This window comes from Onychostruthus taczanowskii, unplaced genomic scaffold, assembly GCF_017590055.1.
Source record: "Onychostruthus taczanowskii isolate IOZ18803 unplaced genomic scaffold, ASM1759005v1 scaffold14, whole genome shotgun sequence".
NCBI classification, from domain to species: domain Eukaryota; kingdom Metazoa; phylum Chordata; class Aves; order Passeriformes; family Passeridae; genus Onychostruthus; species Onychostruthus taczanowskii.
In genome coordinates, this window is record NW_024498573.1 from 10,509,373 (window position 1) to 10,531,946 (window position 22,574).

Sequence of the window (22,574 nt, forward strand, 5' to 3'; positions counted from 1 at the left end):
TCCAGGAACTGTAAAATCATAACATTTTCCTGTCTGTGTAAATTGGTGTCAATAATGCACAGTTATCTGTGACTGTCAATAAAGCTACCTGCAGGAGTTTTACTGCAGTAATACTCAGTACTGTACTACATGTAGAACAGGGCCAGGGCCCTGATATACCAGTTTATCAAGATAACAAGCAAAGAGTTTGCAGGTATTTTGTTTTTATCAATATACCTGTCTCTCAGACTGCCTGTCAGGCTGCTTTTAGGCACATAATGATGAAGATAAACTGTACTCGCCACTGCAAAGTGAATCCCATGACCTCACTTATCCAGTAACCTGGATGCATTTCTTCCATGCAAAAAGATTTTGTACAGAAGGGCACAACTGGGCCTGGGAGAGACAAGATGCATAAGGAATAAACAGGTTGTTTGGCTGTTTTTTTAACAGATGAAAATATGACACTGTGCCAGTATAGGGGGGCTACAAGGGCATATAGTGCCAGGACAAGGGAGGATGATTCTAAGCTGACCTAAGTAGGTTTAGATGAGATATTGGGAATAAACTCTTTACTGAAGGGCAAGGAGACCCTGGCAGAGGTTGCCAGAGAAGCTGTGGCTGCCCCATCCCTGGAAGTGTTCAAGGCCAGGTTGAGTGGAGCTTGCAGCAACCTGGGATTCTGGAAAGTGTTCCTGCTCATGGCAGAGGGTTGGAACGAGATAAGATTTAAGGTTCCTTCCAACCAAAACCATTCTGTGATGCTATGAAAGCATTTGTTTTCCTCTCCTTGCAGAACAGTTGTTCCAGCAAACTCCTGGATATCTACTGCAAAGTTGCTGTTGGTCAGATCCAAGATAAAATGAATTATGTTACCAATGAATGTACCACACAAGTACACTAATGGCTGGAATAACCATTAGTATTATTAAACACCAATCTAATTACCAAAAAAATGTAATTTAATGCTTAAATTTATTTGTCATTGTTTGGGAAATAACACTGAGGGGAAACCCATGAAGTTGCACAACAGCATTAACAGCCACAGTGACTGTGGACAGAAAAGTCAGGATCTGCCCTTCCTGCACTGCAGACATGACACAGGAGTATACTCAACATCAAAATCCTCATAGGAATAATTTGTTTTTCTTGGCATCTCCACAGAGATCTCAATTTCACTAGATTTGTCTCAGCCCAGCCATGATCTAAAGAATGGGGCTGGTTGGTGGGGAGCTGCCTGAGGCTCACAGGTGCAGCAGGAGCCTCACAGCAGCTGCTGAGCAGCCCCAAATGTTCCTGTTTGTGAAACAGAACAAGGAGATGGGAAAAAGGTCCATCAGCACGAACCAAAAATTTCAGCAAATGCAAATGGCAGAGTTTATGAGATATCATATGCTGTGCAAGTCCTGAGCTCTTCAAAGTAACTTCATTAGAAAAATATTATAATACTTAACTCCATCAGGAAATGGTTTAAAGGAAACCAGACACCACAAGATACATAGCTGAATGCAAAATACCTATCTCAATTAATGCTCAGTCATCAAAACCCATTTCTGCATTAGCTCTCAATAACAACATTTAGCAGGTTTATCTCTTGAGCCTGCTGAAGTTCTAATTGGAAATTATTTTGGAGGCTGTATAACATGCTACTCAATTTGCAGGCTGCAAGCTCAAGATCTCTGTATTAATTACTTTATACTCCGAACATGACAACCCTTTGAGGAAGCTTGTGTCTCACCTACCACTTTCTGTGCAGCTTTCCTGTTTGCAAAGTCTTAGTAAAATTGTATTTTAGTTACAAACAAACCATACATGATCCCTTCCTTCTAATTTCCTTTCTCTTGCACTTAAGTTTAGCCAACAAAAAACTCTGTAGCACAATCAGCATCCCTTGCAGTCCACAAAATTTCTAAAAGGTAGCTGCGCTAAGGAACCATGAATAGACCAAAAGAAAATTATTGGTGAAGGAGAAATATGGACAAGATTATTCAGCCATATAGCTGAGACAGGTCTGAACACAGTCTTTCTTCATTTTTTTACTTTCTTAGAAGATTAGTCTATATCAAACAAGATGCACTATGTAGTCTTGGTCTGCAGCACCTTCCCAGCCCTTACTCAACATCAGCAAGCCCAATACACTCAGGGAGACCAGGACACAGCTTTTCTCACTGGTGAGCTGCCTCTCCTCATCCACACTCCCTTTTCCCTCCGAGTATTTTCATGCCAGCACTAGCTCTGCCAAAAGAATTTAAATCTGAACAACTCTATCTGAATTAATTAGTATTACAAATACATTTACTGGTAGCATTCCCAAGTTGTTGTTTCACTTACTGGCTGTCAGGCACTGCTACAAGTTACAGCCACCACTTAACAGAAACATCCAAGGAAAACATCACCTCATCCAGAGCCACAAATGCACTGAATAACCACTGCTTTTATCCTGTACCGAGTACTAAATCTCTCAGACTTGATAAGCACAGGGAGGTAAGGCTGAAGCTCCCTTTAAGAAAGCAGAGAAAATCATCCACAACAGTTAGTTGGGAAGAGCTTTCCAGTGTGAAGCAAACATACGCTCAGAGTATTGTACTGTATTGTGATTGCAATATTTAGAGTCACACAGTAAGAAACTTAAATCCTGATTATGGCAACAATTATCACAATTCAGAACCTTACTGGCAACTGCCAGTTTGTCAGAAATTAGGTTTACTGTATGGCAGCAGGCGACTGGCACACATGGATCCAGACCATGGAAGCTGAGGGAGGAAAAGCACTATTCACACTCCAGGCATTGGGAATGGAACGGAGATGAGGAAGAGCAGAGTTTGAGGAGCACTGGGACAGAGCTTGGATACAGCAGGTGCAGTCTAAGCAGATGCAGTATTCAAGTTAAACCTGAAAAGGAAGGATCAGGAGACAAAAAGACCAGTATACATTGCACTGCCAGAAGCTGGGAGGAGATGCCAGGAGCTGAGCCACTGGTTTACTTTTGCAGCGATCGTACAAATTCACAAGTATTTGCAGAAGGCAGCCCTACAGGCTTCAGAAGCAAAACTGATCTGACTTTAGGTAGTGCATTTGAGGTATAAATACGTTTGAGAACAAAGCTATATACATCAACATTTAAATTATGGCATTTTGTTAATTTTTAAATTCTTCAAATTGCAGATCTTTAATCTCACATTCTTACTTTACATCACTGACAGTCCTGTAGAAGCACAGTATTTTCTGTTCTTCTGGCACTGCACACAGAATAGATGTAAACACTATTAACAGTCACTATTAAGTCACAGTCAGTTGCAAAATAAAAACACTGTTACTCACAAACACTAATACAAAACAAGCTAAAATAATTTCAACCCAAGCTGTTGTTCATGATGCAAAACTGGAGTTCCTCTTTCATTGTGACCATTTTCTTGATCTAAGCATTTGGGTCTTCTCCTTTTACTAAAGAAAAGAGAAATGCCTAATTGAGTCACTGATGCATCTACAACTCTCATGAAAAGACACCACACAACCACAAGGCCATTTTAAATAAAGCAATTGTTTTTAGCCAAGAAATGCACTACATGAGTAGAACAATGATTCCAATTTTCTCTACTTCAGAGATTTTGGATTGACAGGGAAAGAGAAGTGTTTGTTTTAGTACCACTACATCTTGAATGTTTCAAGAGTTTGTATTTTTCCTTTGGAGGTTCAATTCTCACAGCTGTAGGAGGCTGTCAGCCACATAATTGGCTTCAAAAGTTCCTCCAGGTCCTTGATATATCTCCTATGGCTAATCTTGCTGTGAGTAATCTCCTTCAAATATCCTGTTCACATGAATTATCTTCATTAACAAGCAAGGTTAACACAAAACCTCTTTAACTTACTGACATGATTTTCCTTCCACAAATCCTTCAATCCCGTTCTTTTATTCCGGCCATTGCTTTCATGTTAGAAGCAAATTCTTCTCCTCCTATGCCAAATTTATTAACAAATCCATTCTCCAGGCAATAGGGTAATCAAGATTATGCCATCTTTGTACCTGGTGTTACTGACTGATCTGCATCTTACCATAAAAATCTTACAGGGTTTCTCTCATCATGAGCATCAGTGTCAGAATATTTAATAGATTTATTGTGCCTGGACGCACAATTTACTCCTCCCATTTTTAAACCAATTTCTGAATGACAACTTGAATAAAAGTTCATCAAGTCCATAAAAAAACCCTTTTCAAGCACAGTGAGCTCCAGCTTCCATCCTTACTTATTCAAATACTTAGACAAAGTTAATAAAGCAGTTACTGCCCACCTCCTTCTGTTTTCAAGGGGCTAAGTATCTTTCAGGTGGGATTCTACTGAATATTTTCTTTCAAAGAGTTCAGCAGAAAAAAATAAGGTTTCCAAAAGCTCTGATAGACAGTGGATTAAAGGGGGCAAGCAAAAGCAGGATAGCATCTTCTCCAAGTCTACAGTTGTTTACTACAGTCTCCTCCTATCCATCAAGGCAATCACAGGGCAGGTGACAGAAAAAGGACAAGTACTGTGAGGATATACCAGCAAACAGTTATTAAACCATAACCACTTCCCAGTGGCTATGATTATTTATGGAGACTGCAAGGATCTCACTAACAATCAATTGTAACAGCAGTATCCTATACAATTGTTATTATATAATTAATGCTGGGCAGTTAGTTTCTAGTGCAATGCTGAATTTTGAACAATGACTGCATGGATAAAGCAGTACCACACACAGCATACTCTCCCATATAGTTTATTTCACAAACATATTACAAGTCTAGGATCATATGCACATCAGGCAAAGAGAACATGCAGCAAGTTATCTTTGTTTTCTGTGATACAGAATAGCTCTGTAATACCTGAGGCAATGAGAATAAAGGCAATATTGTGCTTTCCTATAGCCTCCATTAAGCCTCCGTTCAGAATGACTCACATAATCAGGAACTTAGTTGGGGACAAAGAATAAAAAGTGACATTAAGTATTACTTCAAATGTAATGAAAATACTGCTAATTACAATTATGAAAGAATACTACTAACTTATCCAAGGCATTATTTCATATGAAATTAGTCTGTGTCTGATGACTGCAGTTCCCTCAACTAGAAATGTGACAGATAAGGTGTTCCAAACAGGGAAAGTAACTGAAGTTTATCCCACTCTACTGAAGGAAAAAAAAAAATCTATTTAATGCACCAATATGACTGTATTTCAAACAAAAAGGAAGTGAGCTGAATGCCCTAGACACCTATCAGGAGTCCATTCTCTTCCTCTCCACATGATCTCACCACCTAAGGAGACAGAACATCCCAGGAACCACCCTTTATAAGCTGTAACCTCCCAGCAGCTCCATCTAACAGATGACCCTTTCACCACCCTCATTATCCATACTAAATGTAGCTGTAATCTTGTGAATTAACAAGTCTGCTTTGCTTTTCTCTTTTTTAAGACACAAGAAACCACAAGCAATGGTGCTTGTAAGTCACATACTCCAGGTTTTGCAAAACAATAATTTTAGAGTGTTTCTATGCAAATACAAGCATGCCATGTCCTCACTGCTGCTACTCCTGAACTTATAACTGACTCATCACAGTAAGATTTTGGTTGAAAGGGACCTTGAAGCACATCTTGTTCCACCCCCCTGCCATGGGCAAGGAGCCTTTCCATTAGACAAGATTGCTCCAAGCCCCATCCAAACTGGCTTTGAACACTTCCAGAGAGGGAGCAGCCACAGCTTCTCTGGACAATTTCACTCAAGGACCTTCAGTCACTCAAGGAGCATTAGGTGTTTAATATCCAGCCTACAACTAACTGAGCTGAAAAATTCAGTCCTATATGTTCTTACTAGCACACACTATGAAATTCAAGTATACAGAAATGTATGTAAGCTGGAGCTGGCCTTAAGTCTATGCACTCATGGTCAGCTCATGCTGAGTCAAGTGAAACACAGTGAAATAAAAATGAGTGATTACAAGGTCAAGCAGAGTATTACTCTGGGTACTCAGGGCATTACTTGCCCAAGTTCAGCTCAAGTCTAATAATATGCTCCAGTGAAAGCATGTCAGTGCTCACTGTGGCTCAGCCCCAGGACACAGATGGGCTCCTGGCACAAGCCCTCCACAGCTGATGCTGCTGGCCCCTTCTTGCTGCACATAAAAATCATATGTGCCATTAAATACAGCCTCTGACCAAATGGCAGCAGCTATGTGATCTGCAGTCATATTTTTGTGACTATCCAGAACAGTCACACAGCACAAATTATTCAAAGAGACCCCATGGTAATAAGCTGACTACAGATTTTCTTACAAACTTAAAAAGCCAAACTAGATTGAGTACAGTATTACACAAAGAAATTTCAACATGCAGAACAAGTCTGAGAAAATTTAAATTGAATTAGCTGAACATTTATTTCACCATCAAATTTTAGAAAAACCAAAATGATGACATTATTTTAAAATTCTTTAAAAATTGCAGTAACACAAATACATAAGAAGCATTTATTTTTTAAGAAGTGCCTTAAATGACAACAAGATGTTATTTTACCTACCTGCAAGGTGGCAAAAACATTGAATCCTTCATGAGCACAGATCCAGAAAGCAAGATATACCAGCATCTTGCAATAGTTTCTGAGCTGTAAGAAAAGAAATCACTGATATGTACTTCTCCTTACAGCACCTTAGAATTATGTTATCCAAAATATTATTGTAGTAAAATAATGATTTATCATTCTACCAGTTTATTATCAGAACCTGGGAACTCCAACTGGACCGGGATTTTTTTTTTAAACATTCACATAAGAGATGTTTCTTATACTTTACATTTTGACATTTAACTTAGCTTAAAAATTTACTTTATTAAAATGAAATTTTTAATGAAAACATTTTATTCCAGTGAAAGTATACACAAAGGCTACAAATACAGGACAGCACACAACCCCACACACAGATATTGACCTGCTACTGGTGTCACACATACCCACCACACCAAAGAGCAGGGGGCATCTCATTTAGACTCGGGTGTGCTGGAAGCTGTGCCTTATACAGAAAGCTAGGATTAACTATGAGATGATAAATATGCCATAAGCAATGCTAAAAGATGAGGAAAATAAAAGTATTTTTGCCTCCCAGGAAGAACCTAGAGAAGTGTAAGCTAAAACACCAGTTTTTGCAATGTGAAGTGCTGGGGTTTGAGCTGCAGCCCTCTCCAGCACAGGCTGATCCGAGCAGGCAGTGCCAGCTCCAGGGATACAGTGCCACCTACTGAGCTCAGTGTCACCAGACTGCAGAGGGGACACTGCCTGCCTTGTCACCCGGTGTCACTGACACACACACACCCTCTGCTGTCCCTGGGAGCTGGGCTGGAAGGACATGGGCATGGAAGGGCATGGGCACCCCTCAAACATCCACACTGCACCACTGCCACAACCACCTCTGCCAAAGCTTTTAACCAATTATTGACAAGGACTGAAAAGCAAATGACATACAACAACATGCAGAACATTGGGTTTGCCCACATTTCTGCTGAAGAACTCCAATAAGCGCTGTGTACTCACCAAAAGAGAACTTGGTTGCCCTTGTACCTCTCATAGCGGGCACTTGACGACATTATTCTGAGGGAAGAGGAAGAGAAGTTTAAATTCAATTTTAATCCCCAAAGATCATAAGACATTAATCACTGCGTTTCAGTAGAATCACTTTCAGGCACTAAGACCTCAAATTCGACTATTTCTTTTGTTCTAAACAAAGGATGTGCTTAACTGGAAAATTCAAATTATTACGGTGCTCTTCATTATCCAAATAGATAATATACAGCATGTTTTCCAAGTGTTTAAATCACTCCCACACACTGGAATTACCCATAGCAACAGAACTGAAGGAACTAAAATACTTCCAAAGCACTTTTTGTGCTTTGTTGGCCTCCCATTTTATGGATTCTGAGACCATCAGAATGTCTGAAGCATTAAAAAGCTTTTGGTAATCTGAGTTAAGACAGGGCACTGTCTACACAGTCCTTTGTAGGCAAATGGGAGCAAGCTCTGCCTTCCTTCTTAGAAGAGCTAATTAGTTTAGATTTTGTGCCACATTATGGCAGTGACTTAACTCAGTAATGCATTTGGCCAATGCTCTGCCACCTCAAACTGCAGGCAGACAAAAGCTCTGCTCATCTCCACAAAAAAGTCATGAATGTAAGTGTGCTAAAAAAACACAAACTGCAGAGTACTTCACCTTAGCTGATGCTCCCTGAAGTGTGATAGTATGTCCAGCCCATGAAGGAAAGAATAGATAGTATTCAAGTCCTAAAAAAAAAAAAAAACAAAAAAACCCACATAAGCAATTTCATTCACATCTAATGACTCGGTGTTACTTCTCAGATTCTGCACTAAGTTACACAGAATTATACAAAGCCCATATAAATAGATAGGTCAGGACACACACGGACTTGAAGAACCCTGTCTGCACTTGAGCTGTGGCAGCGAAAAGAGTGAAGTGCAACTGATGCATCAACACTGACCTGAAAAAAAAGATTTAACAAAAATATCTCTGAAAATATTATTTATGTGAATGGATACAGCAGCAAGCAACACATGGGATAAGACAAATAGAGCAGGCCTGTTCACCCAAGGTCAAAAATTGTTGAAACCTTCTAAGATCTCTTTAAAGAAGGAATTTTTCAAAACCAGTGAAAAACCTAAGCCACTATGTAGGGTGCAGAGAACCACCAGAGTACCTTTTCATAGCAAAGGGGTTATATTTGGAGGGGAAAAACTCTTTCATGTCCTCCTCAGACCTAACTGGCAGGCCCACTATAAATTACACCATTCTACTGCCTCTCTTGCTCAGCCCAGTCCATGTCTGGAGGAAACATCAACAAGTACTCCAAAATACTCTTTGGCAAAGATGTAAAAAATAAAGCTTTAGAGGTCACTCACTCCTACTGCCACTAGTCAATATTACATTAGGGTCACCCACTGACAACCATAGAAACAAAACTACTAAAACATGAAGATTATTTCACTTTATAAACTAAACTTTACATAGAAGCTGTAATTAGGAGATACAGCTGTTTAAACCTCTCACCAGACAGAATCCTCTTCAGTCACAAAAATATCTGTGCTGATGGTGCAGACCACATGGCAGGGAACAGCTCACTAGGGCTATTCAGCACTTAATTTACTGTCCTGAACAGGTGGGCTGTTAGAGCCACATACACACACAACAAAATCATTATACACCACAGGGCAGTCTCTCCAGCTTGGCCTTGGAAGGTATGTTCTGAATTTTCAAGTGCTGCATTTATCCAGTGTTTACATAAGATAAATCAATATGAATGCTGGCCTCAGAATTTACAATGGATTTACTTCAGGAAAGTTCTTTGGCTTCATAGTCCGTGTTTAGCAGTATAACTGATATGGACTGTTGTATCAAATGAAAGGTCAGACGTAATTGCAGACTATGTAAAACCAATAAAACTCTGATTTTATTTTTTAAATGTCATTACCAAATCCCATTAAAATTAAACAGAAGGCCTGAATTTGTAACACATTTACAAAGCACTCATTTCACACAGCCCAATCTCATTTTAATCATGCAAGCTGCCACAAACATGTTTTTGTTAGTGAAACCATCCAGGAGCACTAGCTATGGACAGACTCCAAACACACCACAGCCTGTCAGAGGTGGGCACCTGGCAGCCAGAGGGTCATTTCAGATAACCAACAGCTCTATTTCTGAGCTTGTCCTCTTTCTGAGTAGGGAACTACCTCAACTCCTCCACCTGAAAGCATTAGGCACAGAAATGCAGCAACTATATATTCAGTACATACAGTGGCTTGGCAGTTAATAATATCTGGCTCTCCCAGGCCAAAAGAAGGATATTCACAACTCCTGTGAAAGTTGGGTAGCCAGAAGAGAATCAGTATTTGGTATTAAAATTAAAGCTGAATTTTTTAAGTCTTCATAACTCATTGTGTCTGTATAGGTTTTCCTACATTTTCCAGTACTTTTTTACATAACTGGGACTAAGATGTAACAGAACATGTTTTAGACAAGCAGTTCTGTAGTTACGAGTTACAGAAAACTGTAAGCAGAACAAGAGCCTATGTTCCCCTTTTAATCGAAGTTTTTAACTTCTGCATATGAAAAATGACCACATCCTGACTTGTAAATTATTCTTTACAACTCCCCAGTTGTAAAGAATAATGCAGCCCCTTCACAAGTTCACTCAGCCTGGACTGACTCCTGCACTCCACCTGCAGCACAGAGAACTGCTGTACTGATCCACTGAAGAGCCTGATGATCAAACAGTTGGCAAATTTAAGAGATAAACATTTTCTTAAAGGGATACATGTCTGGAAAGCATCCCCCAACTCCATCCTCCTCTGTCAAGATGAGCAGCAGCAGCAGAGGGAACAGCTGAGCAGAGCACAGGGAAGGCAAACGTTCCTCTTCCCTCACCCAGCAGAAGATATTCAACTTACACTGCCCACTATCAGCTCTAATGCTGATAAATAATAAACTACATGATGAATAACTCACTGCACCCAGCCAGGTGATGCATCAACAAGCTAAACACACTGGCTACTCACACAGCAGTTTCTATAGGTGGTTTTAAATCAGGACCTGTAATGCTTTCCCTGAAATACCTGACTTTTAAAGCAAGCCCTCTTCCCAGTCATGCAGAGAAGGTGGCTCTGGGTGCCACTGAGCAAGAGAACTAACAGCAATCCCCTGGGAAGGGCTGCGAGGTGCCTCTTCCTGCCAGTACCTCCAATGTACATATCCAATCTGTTTTCCACGTCTTGGTAGAAAGCCTTTTTTGCTTGTTTAAATAGATACAACCAAGTAGAATTCCTCCTCTCCCTCACGTGCCACTTCAGATTCTAACACAGGAGGGTATAGTACATGTGGTGCATACATCCCAGCTTTTCCCAATAAAATTAAAATTACCATTAGCTATGAAAATCAGTCACAGTTTGTGAAGTTTTCTCTGTACTTAAAAGTCATTTCAGACTAAGCTTAAAATAGCACTGAAATTACATTTCACATACTATATTTAGAGTCTCATTCTATATTTTTGCCGGCAAGGAACATCAATTAATCCAAGGGTGGCTTGGACATGGGCAGGGGCTGTGGCCACCTCGTGGACAGAGGGTGAAGTCCAGCTGCACCATGCTCCCAAAAATCCTCCTCCAACAGAGCTGAAAGCATTTATTTCTCTAACTCAAAGTTTACAACAGCTTCGAATATGATTTTCAGTTTTATTTTTAAAAACATATTTATTTCACCACAGCAGTTATAAACAGTGGACAAGCACATAACCTCAGTACAAAGGGTAGAGTTTATTTTCACAGATACTTTCTGATACTCACTGTGAAAAGTGATGCCAAAGGGCAACATTCAGCATCATTATCAGCAGAGCACAAAACATTTGCTGGAATTTTACAGCCCCTTTCCATATCCTTCCTTATAATCTCTTTACTTACTTTTTCTGCCAAAATCCAACTGAGACACAACTATTGATGAAACACAATTTCTCCACATGCTCTAAGCTAAAGAACAAGGTCAGTATGAATTTATTTTGCAATCTTTTCTTCAGAGCTTTTCATCAGCTGAAATAACAGCTGAAACTGAAGCACAGGATCTACCTGCAAATGCTATGCTGACAACAGATTCTTCAATCTTTGACAGAAAACAACCTTGACTAAGGTTATTTATAGACAAAGTAACTCACATTATCTATTCAACTAGCTAAAACTGCAGCTCCAGCAACTCAAGGGAACGTGGGAAAGTGAGCAAAGAGTAATCAGGCAGTTGTTAATCCTGTGAGAAAGGAGATTTTCTATACCATAGAGAGGAAACATGAACACCACGACCGCAGTGATCCTGCACCAAGCTGCCCGGGACGGATCATTCTTTGCCTCCAGTTCTCACAGCAGATGTCTTTAAAAAAAGCAGAGGACATCTGTGTCTTCAAATTCTTCCCATGACAGAACACACTGCATGAAACAGCGTGTGCTTCAGCAGCAGTGCTGAAACCAAGGGATGGCTCTGCGGATGGCGCTGTTATCACAGAAGTGTGGTCAGCAGCAGCCTCAGCTTCTTCCAGTTTTTATCAGCTCCAGCACACACAGCCTTCCAGCAAAAAGCTTAACCAGCTGCTCAACCAAAGGTGATACAAAAACACAGAGATTTCAGTAACAATATCATGTTATATAAATATATATTCTTTTATGGTAACATCCTCATCCCAATATAGTTAGAAGTGAGCCACCTGAATACCCAGACCACTTCTCATTTTCCCTGCCAGATGCTAACTCTCAAGAGATACCATAACAGGAGAAAATAAAAGAAGCATTAACTAAAAACTCACTACACAAAAGTAAAGCCACCAGCTAACCACCACCATCACCCACTCATCCCAAAATATTTATTTGAAAATAATTCACTCCTATTACTTTTTTTTTGCAAGAATGGTGATATATTAGTTTCTTAATTGTTAAGATGTAACTTTTTAAAATAAAGAAGTAAGCACAGTCAGCCAGAAAAATCATCAGAAAAACATAATCCAGACTCAAAGTTGCTGAGGAAGTGGTGGTCACCCTTAAGTTTCATTACTGGCATCTTTTTAAAATATGACCAAGACCTGGATCCTTCTGAACAAGCACCAACAGCGCGGCAACACCAATGATGAGCAAAGTTTGCAAGTAGGCATCATTTCCTTTTGCTTCACCCTCTTTTCACCCAGTCTCTGGCCTTTAATCCAAGAAGCATCTTTACAAACTTGGAACTAAGGCTCCAGTGGAACAACAGTGGTCTCGAACATGGAGTTCTGACCACAAAGTTTCCCAAGCAACAACTCCAGCCAGCACAACTGTAATTCACATGACCTGCATCCAGATGCTGTAAGTCCCCAACAAGGTCCAAGACAAATCTTCCTGCAGTGTTTAAAGCAGGAGGTAAAAGGGGTAAAAGCAGTGGGGGGAAAAAAACAAAAAAAAAGAAAAAAAAAAGAAAAAAAAACAAAACAAAACTACCCCTCAAAAAAACCAAAATAATAAAACCAATTAAAAAAAAAATAAAAGCAGCTCTGAAACAAGGATAGAATGACAGCATCAAAAACAACTTTGCCCCTCAAAAGCACAAAACAAAAAACTAATGCTTCCCTTTATGTGACCCCAGCCAGGTGTTTCAGTAACATATTATTATTACTATTATTATTAAACACTAAACAGGAAATCTGGTCTATTTCTAAGGAAAATAAATTGTTCTGAAATGACCTCATAGTTGTAAATTCTGATTAATCTCACATAGATCCAAGCTCAGTAATTGCAATCAGGTATTAGGATGCTGAGGAAGTGATAAATCCCCCCAGACTCCTCTCAGCACTGCCTGTCATGTTCTGTCCTTCATGCCAGAGGCAGAGTCAGCCCAGATCCGGAACAGCTGCATCAGCCCCGCACTGGCCAGGGACAGCTGCTCACTGCAGCGCTCAGGGATGCTCCCAAATCCCAGCGAGCCTGGGCCTCACAGATACCCTGGATCCACCCTGAACCTGAAACAAGGGCTCCCAAAGAAAGCAGACCGGCAAGTGTTATTCAGTCAGAGCAGAGCTTTGCTCAGGGAACGAGAGAGCAGGAACCTGCACCAGAGCACTTCAAAGCTGTATGTAAAACCAGCTGTGTCAGCAAGTCCCAGACAGATTGCTCTCACATGCAAACCTGTCCCAAAGAGCTGCACAAAACCTGTCTCTCAATCCACCCCAAACACATTAAATTCCTCCTGCAAGAACATATGCTTGGCTCACTCAAGGCTCCCCAGAGCCAGCCCACGCAGGCTGCTGAGCCACCCAGGATTCCCTGGGTCACACACAAGAACCTGCTTCTACAACAGCACAAACGATGACTGATGGATTTACATCCTTTCCTTTTCCAAGCTAAGGCAGTTGGCGGGATGCATATTTTATATGTTTCAGAGCAAACAAAACATCAGTATTTTCTGAAGATATGTTAGAGATGCAGTCATGTGTCTGATAATATACTTTAAAATAAACAGACACACATTTCTGCCTTTGAACCAACAGTTAAACGATATGGCAACAGCTTCTCAAATTCCAAGAGCATTCAAAAAGATCGTCAGGTACAAAATCCTCCAGGAAAAGACGCTGCATGGTTGCAAGGTACCTTCCTGTTTGTGGGCTGCTTAACCTCTTGTCCCTTTTCAGTGCTCTGAGCAGAAACAAGGCTGGAAACAAACTCCAGCAGAATGAAGCACTGATTTGGTTTCAGGACAAGGATTTTAACAGCCTCTTGGACAGTGTCTGAATTTCTCTGTATTACAGTTGTTATTTAAAGTGCCCAGATTTCAGTAAGGCAAACAGAGGTGATTCTTGGAGCACAGAGCACAAACTGTGTAAGCTCTAGGTGGGAGGTTCCCTCCAGCCCAATGCCATTACTTGCTTCTCAGTGATTCAGCAGGCTCCTTATACAGATTGAATGCAGCTTTTACTAGGAATCCTGTCAGGCTCAATAAAGACTTTGTCACCCTTGGGGGGTGGGGGGGGGTGTAGCAGAAGAGAGGAAATGTTACTCAGCACGGTTTATGGTTTTCATTGCTTCCCTTCCTGTTGCTTCATCGAAGGCTGGAATCCGCGCTGTTTCCTTCAGTTTCTGTTTAAGGCCAATTTAAAAATAGTACTCCCAAATTCTTTCCTGATACTGTAATACCAGAAATAAAAACACAGAAACATGTTGTAGTTCTCTGATCCATATTTTACACATTCAGATATCTACAGAGGAAATTCACCAGCTTTAAGGATGCTGGTTCAAGGAGCCCACCCTACACAGTCAGCTACCCCCAAAACTTGTGGGAGGAGGAGAAAAAATCCACTTAAACATGTGCAACAGAGTATACAGCTCCTAAACTAAAAACAAGATGATGAGATGAACTGGAAAGCAACCCCTCCATCTTAACTTATTTACTCTCCTTGTTCACTGGCATAGACATTGGTCTTTAATAAAAATGCAAGTGATGCAACAGAATGTCAGCTCAGAGCTCTTCGCTTAAAGTAACAATTCCCTTTAAAGTAGCATCCTATTTAGCTGGAGGCCACTTAAAAACAAAAACAAAAACTAAATACAATCACTGAGACACTATTAGGGAAGAGAAAGGACGGATTAGTCAGTCAGACAAATGAAAACTTTATGAATGAAGGACATAAAGTACATTGCAGAGAATGGTCAGAGTTTAAGCAGTATGCCTAAGGAATGAAGCTGCATCATTCCATGTAGAAAACACCACTAATTCAAAAAGCCTAATTAAAGAACACTACATAGAACACAACAGCAAACTCCTGCATGATCTTATGTCACTGCCTGAGACTGTACACAGTAACGTTTGTACACAACAAACTGGTTTAACTACTTCAGAGCTATATTCCATTATTCAGAAAAAATGGCATATATTTCATAAAGAAGCTGAACAGTTTCAAATGACCAAGAACTTGAATTCTTTGATATATGGACTATCAGATGTCCTCAGACTCCTGGAGCCCATGTCCATCAAACAACTATGGATCGTATCCTGACTATTACAGAGCACTCCTCCCTAAACTCTTAACTTCCCATTTACCTATACAAATGACAGATACTGGTTTTTCCAAATAAGGAAATATCAGTCTAGTTATTATAGTATCTTTATACTATATACTGTATGTATCTACATACAGGAGAAAAGATTAAGAGACTTTATTTCACTCTTGTAAACCCAGGAAGCAATTCCCATTGACAGCATCTGTTAACAACAGTACAGCCACAAACAGAAAACTAAAATCTGGCTCTTATTTTTGCAGACAGTAAGAAGTATCATTTGCAGACTTGGATTGTTATCTTATTTTTTGTGAAAAAGTAACAAGTCCCTCAATGGAGCAAATAGTTTCCTTATATATTATTTTCTATTATTTCATTACAACATGCACATGGCTACAGGCACAGACTTGCACTCCTAGAATCAAACTATCCTTCAGAAAATTTGGAAAAGCCAGACCTTTAAATACAGAGACTCGAGAGCCACTATTATAGCTTTCTGATGGACTAAAAACATCTCAATTCAGTGGCATAGTTCTAAAAGCAAAATAAAAGAAGTCTTTCCACATGAAAATAAAACAAAAAGTTTCTCTACTCACCAATCACTCCCCACACCCAATCCAGATAAACACCTTCCACCTCAGAACCCTGGATTATGTTGATATAGGACTTTGGTAGAAAGAAAAACATCTAAAGGAATGAGGGAGGGGAAATTTTGTATTATTTTTACTGCTGTTTCATCACAGAGTCAGCATTTTCAGAACCCTGACTTTGCCAGAGAAAAAAAACTTCCTTCGGAAAAGCTGATTTTGCAGAGTGAAATTGCAAGGGGCCTGAACTGGAGAGACAGAACAAAAAATGTCACTGCTTCAAATCAAGAAGCTCATGGACAGTTTTGAGTATCTGAAGCACCATTCAGCCCTTTTCACAGCTAAGAATAAAAGTACAGCTATGAAAAAGTGCCTTCAACTAAAACACTATCACAAAGTTCCCAGACACACATTACTTAATTTTAAAGTATCTTTCAGACTTAAATGCTTATAACAGAAAAGCAAGTTGCCCCAAAAACCCTTTTTTGAGCTGTAAAACTTGAGTTTTCAAGCTCCTGAAATTCAACAGGATGGGAAGCACAGAATATACAAAATTATCCCCTATCAAAGAGCAAAACTTCATACCAGACATTCTTAAATAGTACAAAGATTGTCAAATCAGCCTCCTAACCCAGGCTCTTGAAAAATCGCCTCAAATCCACCAAAAAAATAGGTGGCTTCCAGTTCAATCAACACTTTGTTAGTCAAGCAGCTGACCACTTGTCAGAATTACCTACCTCCCTTCCAGAGGACAAGCATCCCTCAAACAGCAGTATTTCAGTTAAAACCTTTTGGTTTTAACTCCAAAAACATCAGCTCCTCTGATTCACAAAGAAACTCCCTGCTCTTTTCAGAGGAAAGTGTCAACATCTGAAAGTTCTTTTTAAGAAAAGAAGGGATTGTCACTGAAACATTTGGAAAACAAAAATTAATAATTTCTTATTAAATAAGAAATTTGGTAGAGAAACCTGGGCATGAGGAGAGAGGAGGTGGAGGATGAAATCCAAAGGTCAGCTCTGTGCTTACCCATCACGACAACTTGGCAGTGAGGCTGAGAGCAGCTCAGACATGTTAAACATCTGAGTTGGTACTTACACATGACTTTGCTCTTGTTCTCTTTCCTCCCTCTTGGACTAGCAACTGCTGGTTCATATTTAACACATAAACACTCCACTGTCAATGTTTTCATGGAGTTCTGCCCAATGTATCTTTGCAGCAAGTGAATGTTGTAACTGAGCTCCCATATTGCAGCTCAACAGGTATCTCACACAGAGAAGGACTGACAGACACAATAATTGCACTTTATTGTAGCTTTTTTTCTATCACACTGATGCTCAGAATTTCATACAAATGGATTAGAATATTGTTATTTTTTCTAATGGCACATTTACGATTTTTCTGTATGCAATTTCTTACTTCTTTGTGAATTCAAGCAAGCAAAGATCACGTCTGTCCGGAAATTAAGTCCTGCTAAATAAATAACAGTGAAGGCAAAATGAGATCTTTATCAATATTGTCATTTAAATCACCCACTCAGTTTCTAGGTAAGAGAGAGGAACAGAGCCCTATCAACTGCCTAAAAATGTTTTGGTGCATCAGTAAAACAGGAAGAGAATTATGAGGTTATAACTGAGAATAAAATATCACACAACTGTAATGCTCTCCTCCAGTCCTTTTTAATAAAGCCACTGAAGGAAAAAAATAGGTACTTAATTCCCATAATAATGTCATTAAGAACTATGAAGGAATTCCTGTAGTGGACAGCATTAATATGTTCACCACTAATTCCTTCTGCCTCCTGGCATTAGGATACCAAATCATAGCAAACAGATCAATCCAAGAAAGTTACAGCAATGTATAGGAGGTAATATTTCTTAGAGAGTCTAAATTACCTGAATACAGATTTCCACAAACTTTACTAATACCTCAACTACTACAATATCCTCTCACATGCTGAGAAACGTCACCATGCCTGTGTTCATTGTGTCCATACAGTGGCAAACACACTTACACCCCTCATCAAAAAAAAAGGAATTAATCAGTAGCTCTTCACATCTTTGCTCATAGCAAAGAATTAGCCAGATTTACCTCACTGCAACATTTGATTGCAAACCTCCCCAGCAGAACTCTAGGAAATGATGCTCTGACACTTTAACATCTACTTTTGTCTTTCTCAGCAATACCTGTGCCATAAACCACAAAGAAGCTTACAGATCCAAACTGAGAGGTTATATATATATGCATATTCATCCAGCTAGGTTAAGAGGTTTCAAGTTTGAAATCAAATCAAATAAATGTCAGAGGTACAGATACCTGTGCACTTCCCTAGTCATTACATTGATCACTGATGCATAATGTTACAAAGGAAATAATTCTAATTAAGAAAATTAACAACTTCAACATGAGGAGGAACAACAAACAAGCATACCATTAAGAGACTGAATCAACCACAAGATAATATTGTTAGTCAGGAATTTCTAGCTCCAAATCCTGCAGCCTACCCACCAGATACCCTGCTTCACAAAGTGCAACAAACTCGTGATTAACATCCACAGACCTACAGACAGATGCCAAGGAACTGTCTCCTCCACCTCCACACTAAATCAAACAGGTACTAATTGATAACACGTGAGACATGGGCTCCTTCAGCTGGGTTGCAGAATGTGAGATGATATGGAAACCTCTCCTCCAATGAGCCATTCAATCCTTAGGCAGACCAAAAAGGTTACAATCAGCCTTGACTACAAAACCAAAACGAGCCAATTCTACCACCTTTCTCATTCCTAGGAAACCATGATCAACACAATTTGTAATGCACCACATCAGAGATTGCTCCAACCTCTTGCTCTTCCTGTGTTAGCCAACCTCAGTCTCTATGGAGGTACAACAAACCCACTTTTAAACAAATCTAGGGTCTCACCCAAAAAGAAGACTTCTGTTTTAAGACAGCAAAACTACCATTATTTACTGAAGATGAAAAAAAAACCCAAAAAACCACCAAAAAACACTAATAATAAACTTAATCTGAGCAAAATTGGATTTATAAGCAGCAATGCAATGCCTTCCTTTAATATTCCATCTTTTGACTCATCAGCTCACATTAAAAGAGAGTATCGACACGGGTGATGAAAGGCAATGTCTGGACACAGCAGCACAATGCTGCAATAAATATTACATCAGCACAGCCTCTGGACAGTCGTGCCTGTGATGGCAGTCATGGAGAACACACACTCTGATCACAGTGCACCCAAGTGCAGCAGAAACAGAAGGATCCGGTACTGCAGCTCAGACATTTACATAATTACACTGAAAATTAAGACATCTCTGTTGTGTGTTTTCTTGAAAAGCTGTGCAGTTAGTGTCAGCCTCTCACTCAGGCAGCTGGTCCACTGCAGTACTTACCAAGTACACTCAGTCCAAGTGTTGGAAGGAATGGAAGACCTGTTATCTAAGGCTTCTCACTTTGTTACATTAGTATTCACAACTGTGAAAGCTGTGTAATTATATTTCATATAAAAATACATTTTAAAAAACCATTCTACTAGAGTCAAATTAGAGCTTGGGAAAAATCAAAGCAACATTACTATTCATCACACGAAACACTGAAGTCCGTGACTCCAGATTTTACAGAGCCATTTTTGCTGCATTTGAGAGACCCAAACTAAGCGCAAGGGAAATTCTCAGTTTTTTTTAAAAACATGGCTGTACTCAGCTCTGATAGGTTATGAAGCACCAGTTAACTACAGGTCTGCTATAGTCCACAATCACCTTCTACTTAAAATGAACAGAGGGGAAACAAACAGAAAGAAGTTCCTCTCTTGAGCTGTGGACTTCACCAGGAAATGTATCCCAGTGGCTCAGGAATGGGGCTGAAATGGTGGGCCAGATATGCATGAGAAGACATCTTTTCTAATGATCACACCTGGATGATATCCTGCAGTCCTTGTATGAACTGCATGTCAGTTTGGAAGAACCAGAACAAGAAGACTTTGACAAGCATCTTGGAAATTACCTATAATGGCATCTATAGAGGAGTTTGCTGAAGGAAGCCTTCCCATCCAACAGAAGGGAAGCAGTAAATGTGTCTGACAGAAGGTCAGCAGTCTGACATCAGACTGCCACCTTCCTTCCTACTTCAAATGGGAAACAGGAACAGAAACTTCTTCTGCAACAGTTGGGAAGAACAGTTTTACAGCCAAATCAACACAGCCTACTAGAGGCTGGACGTGTTACAAAGAACCCTGAAAATGTAGGATCAAGTAAATCAGATTTAAGTAGAATAACCTCCACAGAGTATCTGGTGGCCATTGGAATGCACAACTCCTTGTGACAAGAGCATCAAAGCTCCCAAAACTGAAGTGCAACAAAATCAGTATCATCACCTTTCAACACTAAACCCATGGCACAGTTTACAATGACAGACCAAACTCTTCAGCTTCTTCGAATACTACTGCCAAAGTGAAAAACATTACAACAGCTCTGGAACTCTCTCTTCACAGGAATTCGTATTTGGCCAAAAGGAACTGTATGTGCCTGCAATGCAACACACCACCACAAGAATTCCCTCCCTCCAGACCATCATTCGAGGCTCATTAATGATCAGTCTTTGAAGGACAGACTGCTAAAATGTCAATGCTAAACAGGCACAAAAAGATTACAAAGACAGAATCCCTTAAGGCAGTTATTTTTGTTCAATTCATCAAGAATTTGCTACAGTCGTGACATGCTAAAAGCTAACCAATAATTAGCAGAGGTAAGGAACCTCAAGAAACCAGATGCAGAATGCTAACTAATTTGTGCATGCTTCCCTGAACTCAGGGTATTTCCAAAATACTACCTTGAAATCCTCAAAAGAGGAAGAAGGGTGTATCACAGCACCATCAAACAAAGGAAAACCCTCTGTATTTTAAGCCTGAAGCCATTGAAACAAGAAGACCTCCAAGTTTTAAAAACAGCTTGTCTGGCAATACTAACACAAGCAAAGTTCTTTTACAGCAATATCAGGTCTTTTACAAGAAGGGCATCAGAGCTCTGAACAGACTATCAAACTAATCTCAATACATTTCTCAATGCAAACTCATTTTTGCACATGCCTGGCAAAGTGTTTTGCACTTCCCTGCGAACTGCAAGTTCATCTGGAATGCTCCTGAGAAGTGTGCAGCTTCTTTGCCGGTGACAGGATCGCCACAAGGCACTGTTAATGCCAAGGGACTCGTTTCCACCTGAAGACTGCCAGCTTTTTACACTCCTGGGTGGGAGCACCAGGCACTGCACACAGGGTTATCAGACAGAGCCGTGGAGCCAACAGCAGCAGAGTGATCAGCGCGCTCAGCCGCACAGCTCCGTGTCAGACAGCTGCTTGCAGGGGTTTGGCTTCCTCCCCTGAGCTCCTCACGAGTGGGGCTGTCCACGAGTGGACAAAACCTGGCCACAGGCACCTCAGTTTCCTCTCACAGCAGGCATTCACACAAGTTCTGTAAGGCTACTACTCTCCTACAATTTATTTGTGCTGTAGACAGAAAACCAGCTCTCTTTACACAACGTGACACAATAAATGGTTTTGTTAAAATAAACATTACAGAAAAACTCCTCTCTGAAGTTTACACAAAGTTTGGGTATACTACCTGAAGAGATTTTCTTTTGAAAATCATTATGTTTTTTTATAGTTACCTCTTTATTCACTATAATATTCTGTAGCTTTAATACTGCTTCTAAGAGGAATTTAACACCTACACATCTTGACTGCTTATCCTCCACCCTTTGCATTTTTAGAGAACAAAAGCAGAAAAGAAATGTGGGGTTTTTTCCATTTGGCAACTTTTCTGAATGCCAAGTATACTTGCAGTTCTCTCCCACCTCCTTCCACACCCTTTTCTGGCCCTTTCTCATTATTCTAGTATCTCCAAGAAGTTCCTATTGCAAGGTCAGTAACAAGACAGTAGACTGATATTCTAGGTCAGACTAAGCACAAAACACTGCTACTTTTACTACCTAACTAGTCCCTGAAACAAGTTTTTTAAATTCAGATACTACAATAAGAAATAGGTTGGTAGAAAAATATTACATATTTAAAATTTAATTAGTAAATGAAAACTTTTAGTTAAATTATCACTCCACAGACAAAACTAAGTGCATGACCCCACTTCACGGGGAAAAGTATATACTAAAGGAAGTAAGTTCCAATAAAAAAATTCCAAGACTTCACCATAATTTCTGGTTTTACTCTCAGGGCTGTCACAGCTGTCACTAAAATGAAAAAACAGTTTTTCAGGAACAGTAGAAGCAAGTACAGGAAAAGTAATCTTGGAACAAGAACATTTCACATGGTCCTTGGAAGATCACTGGGAACAGTTACCACAATACACACTAACTCCACTTGCTCCTTTAACAGGATTTATAGGAAGCAGAAGTCATGTTGGAAAGAACCAA

The 22,574-nt window shown here is 39.9% G+C and overlaps 1 protein-coding gene across 11 annotated transcripts in view; it reads right to left on the reverse strand.

Moving 5' to 3' along the window:
• The window catches only part of RAPGEF6 (Rap guanine nucleotide exchange factor 6), a 122,622-nt gene that overhangs the window by 89,084 nt on the left and 10,964 nt on the right, over positions 1-22,574 (reverse strand). For all 11 annotated transcript variants that reach the window (XM_041397916.1, XM_041397911.1, XM_041397919.1 and 8 more), the window contains exons 2-4: positions 8,201-8,271; positions 7,528-7,584; positions 6,523-6,606 (exon numbers count right to left, since the gene is read on the reverse strand). In XM_041397916.1, the coding sequence (XP_041253850.1) occupies positions 6,523-6,606; positions 7,528-7,584; positions 8,201-8,271 (212 nt within the window). The remainder of the gene's footprint in view (positions 1-6,522; positions 6,607-7,527; positions 7,585-8,200; positions 8,272-22,574) is intronic.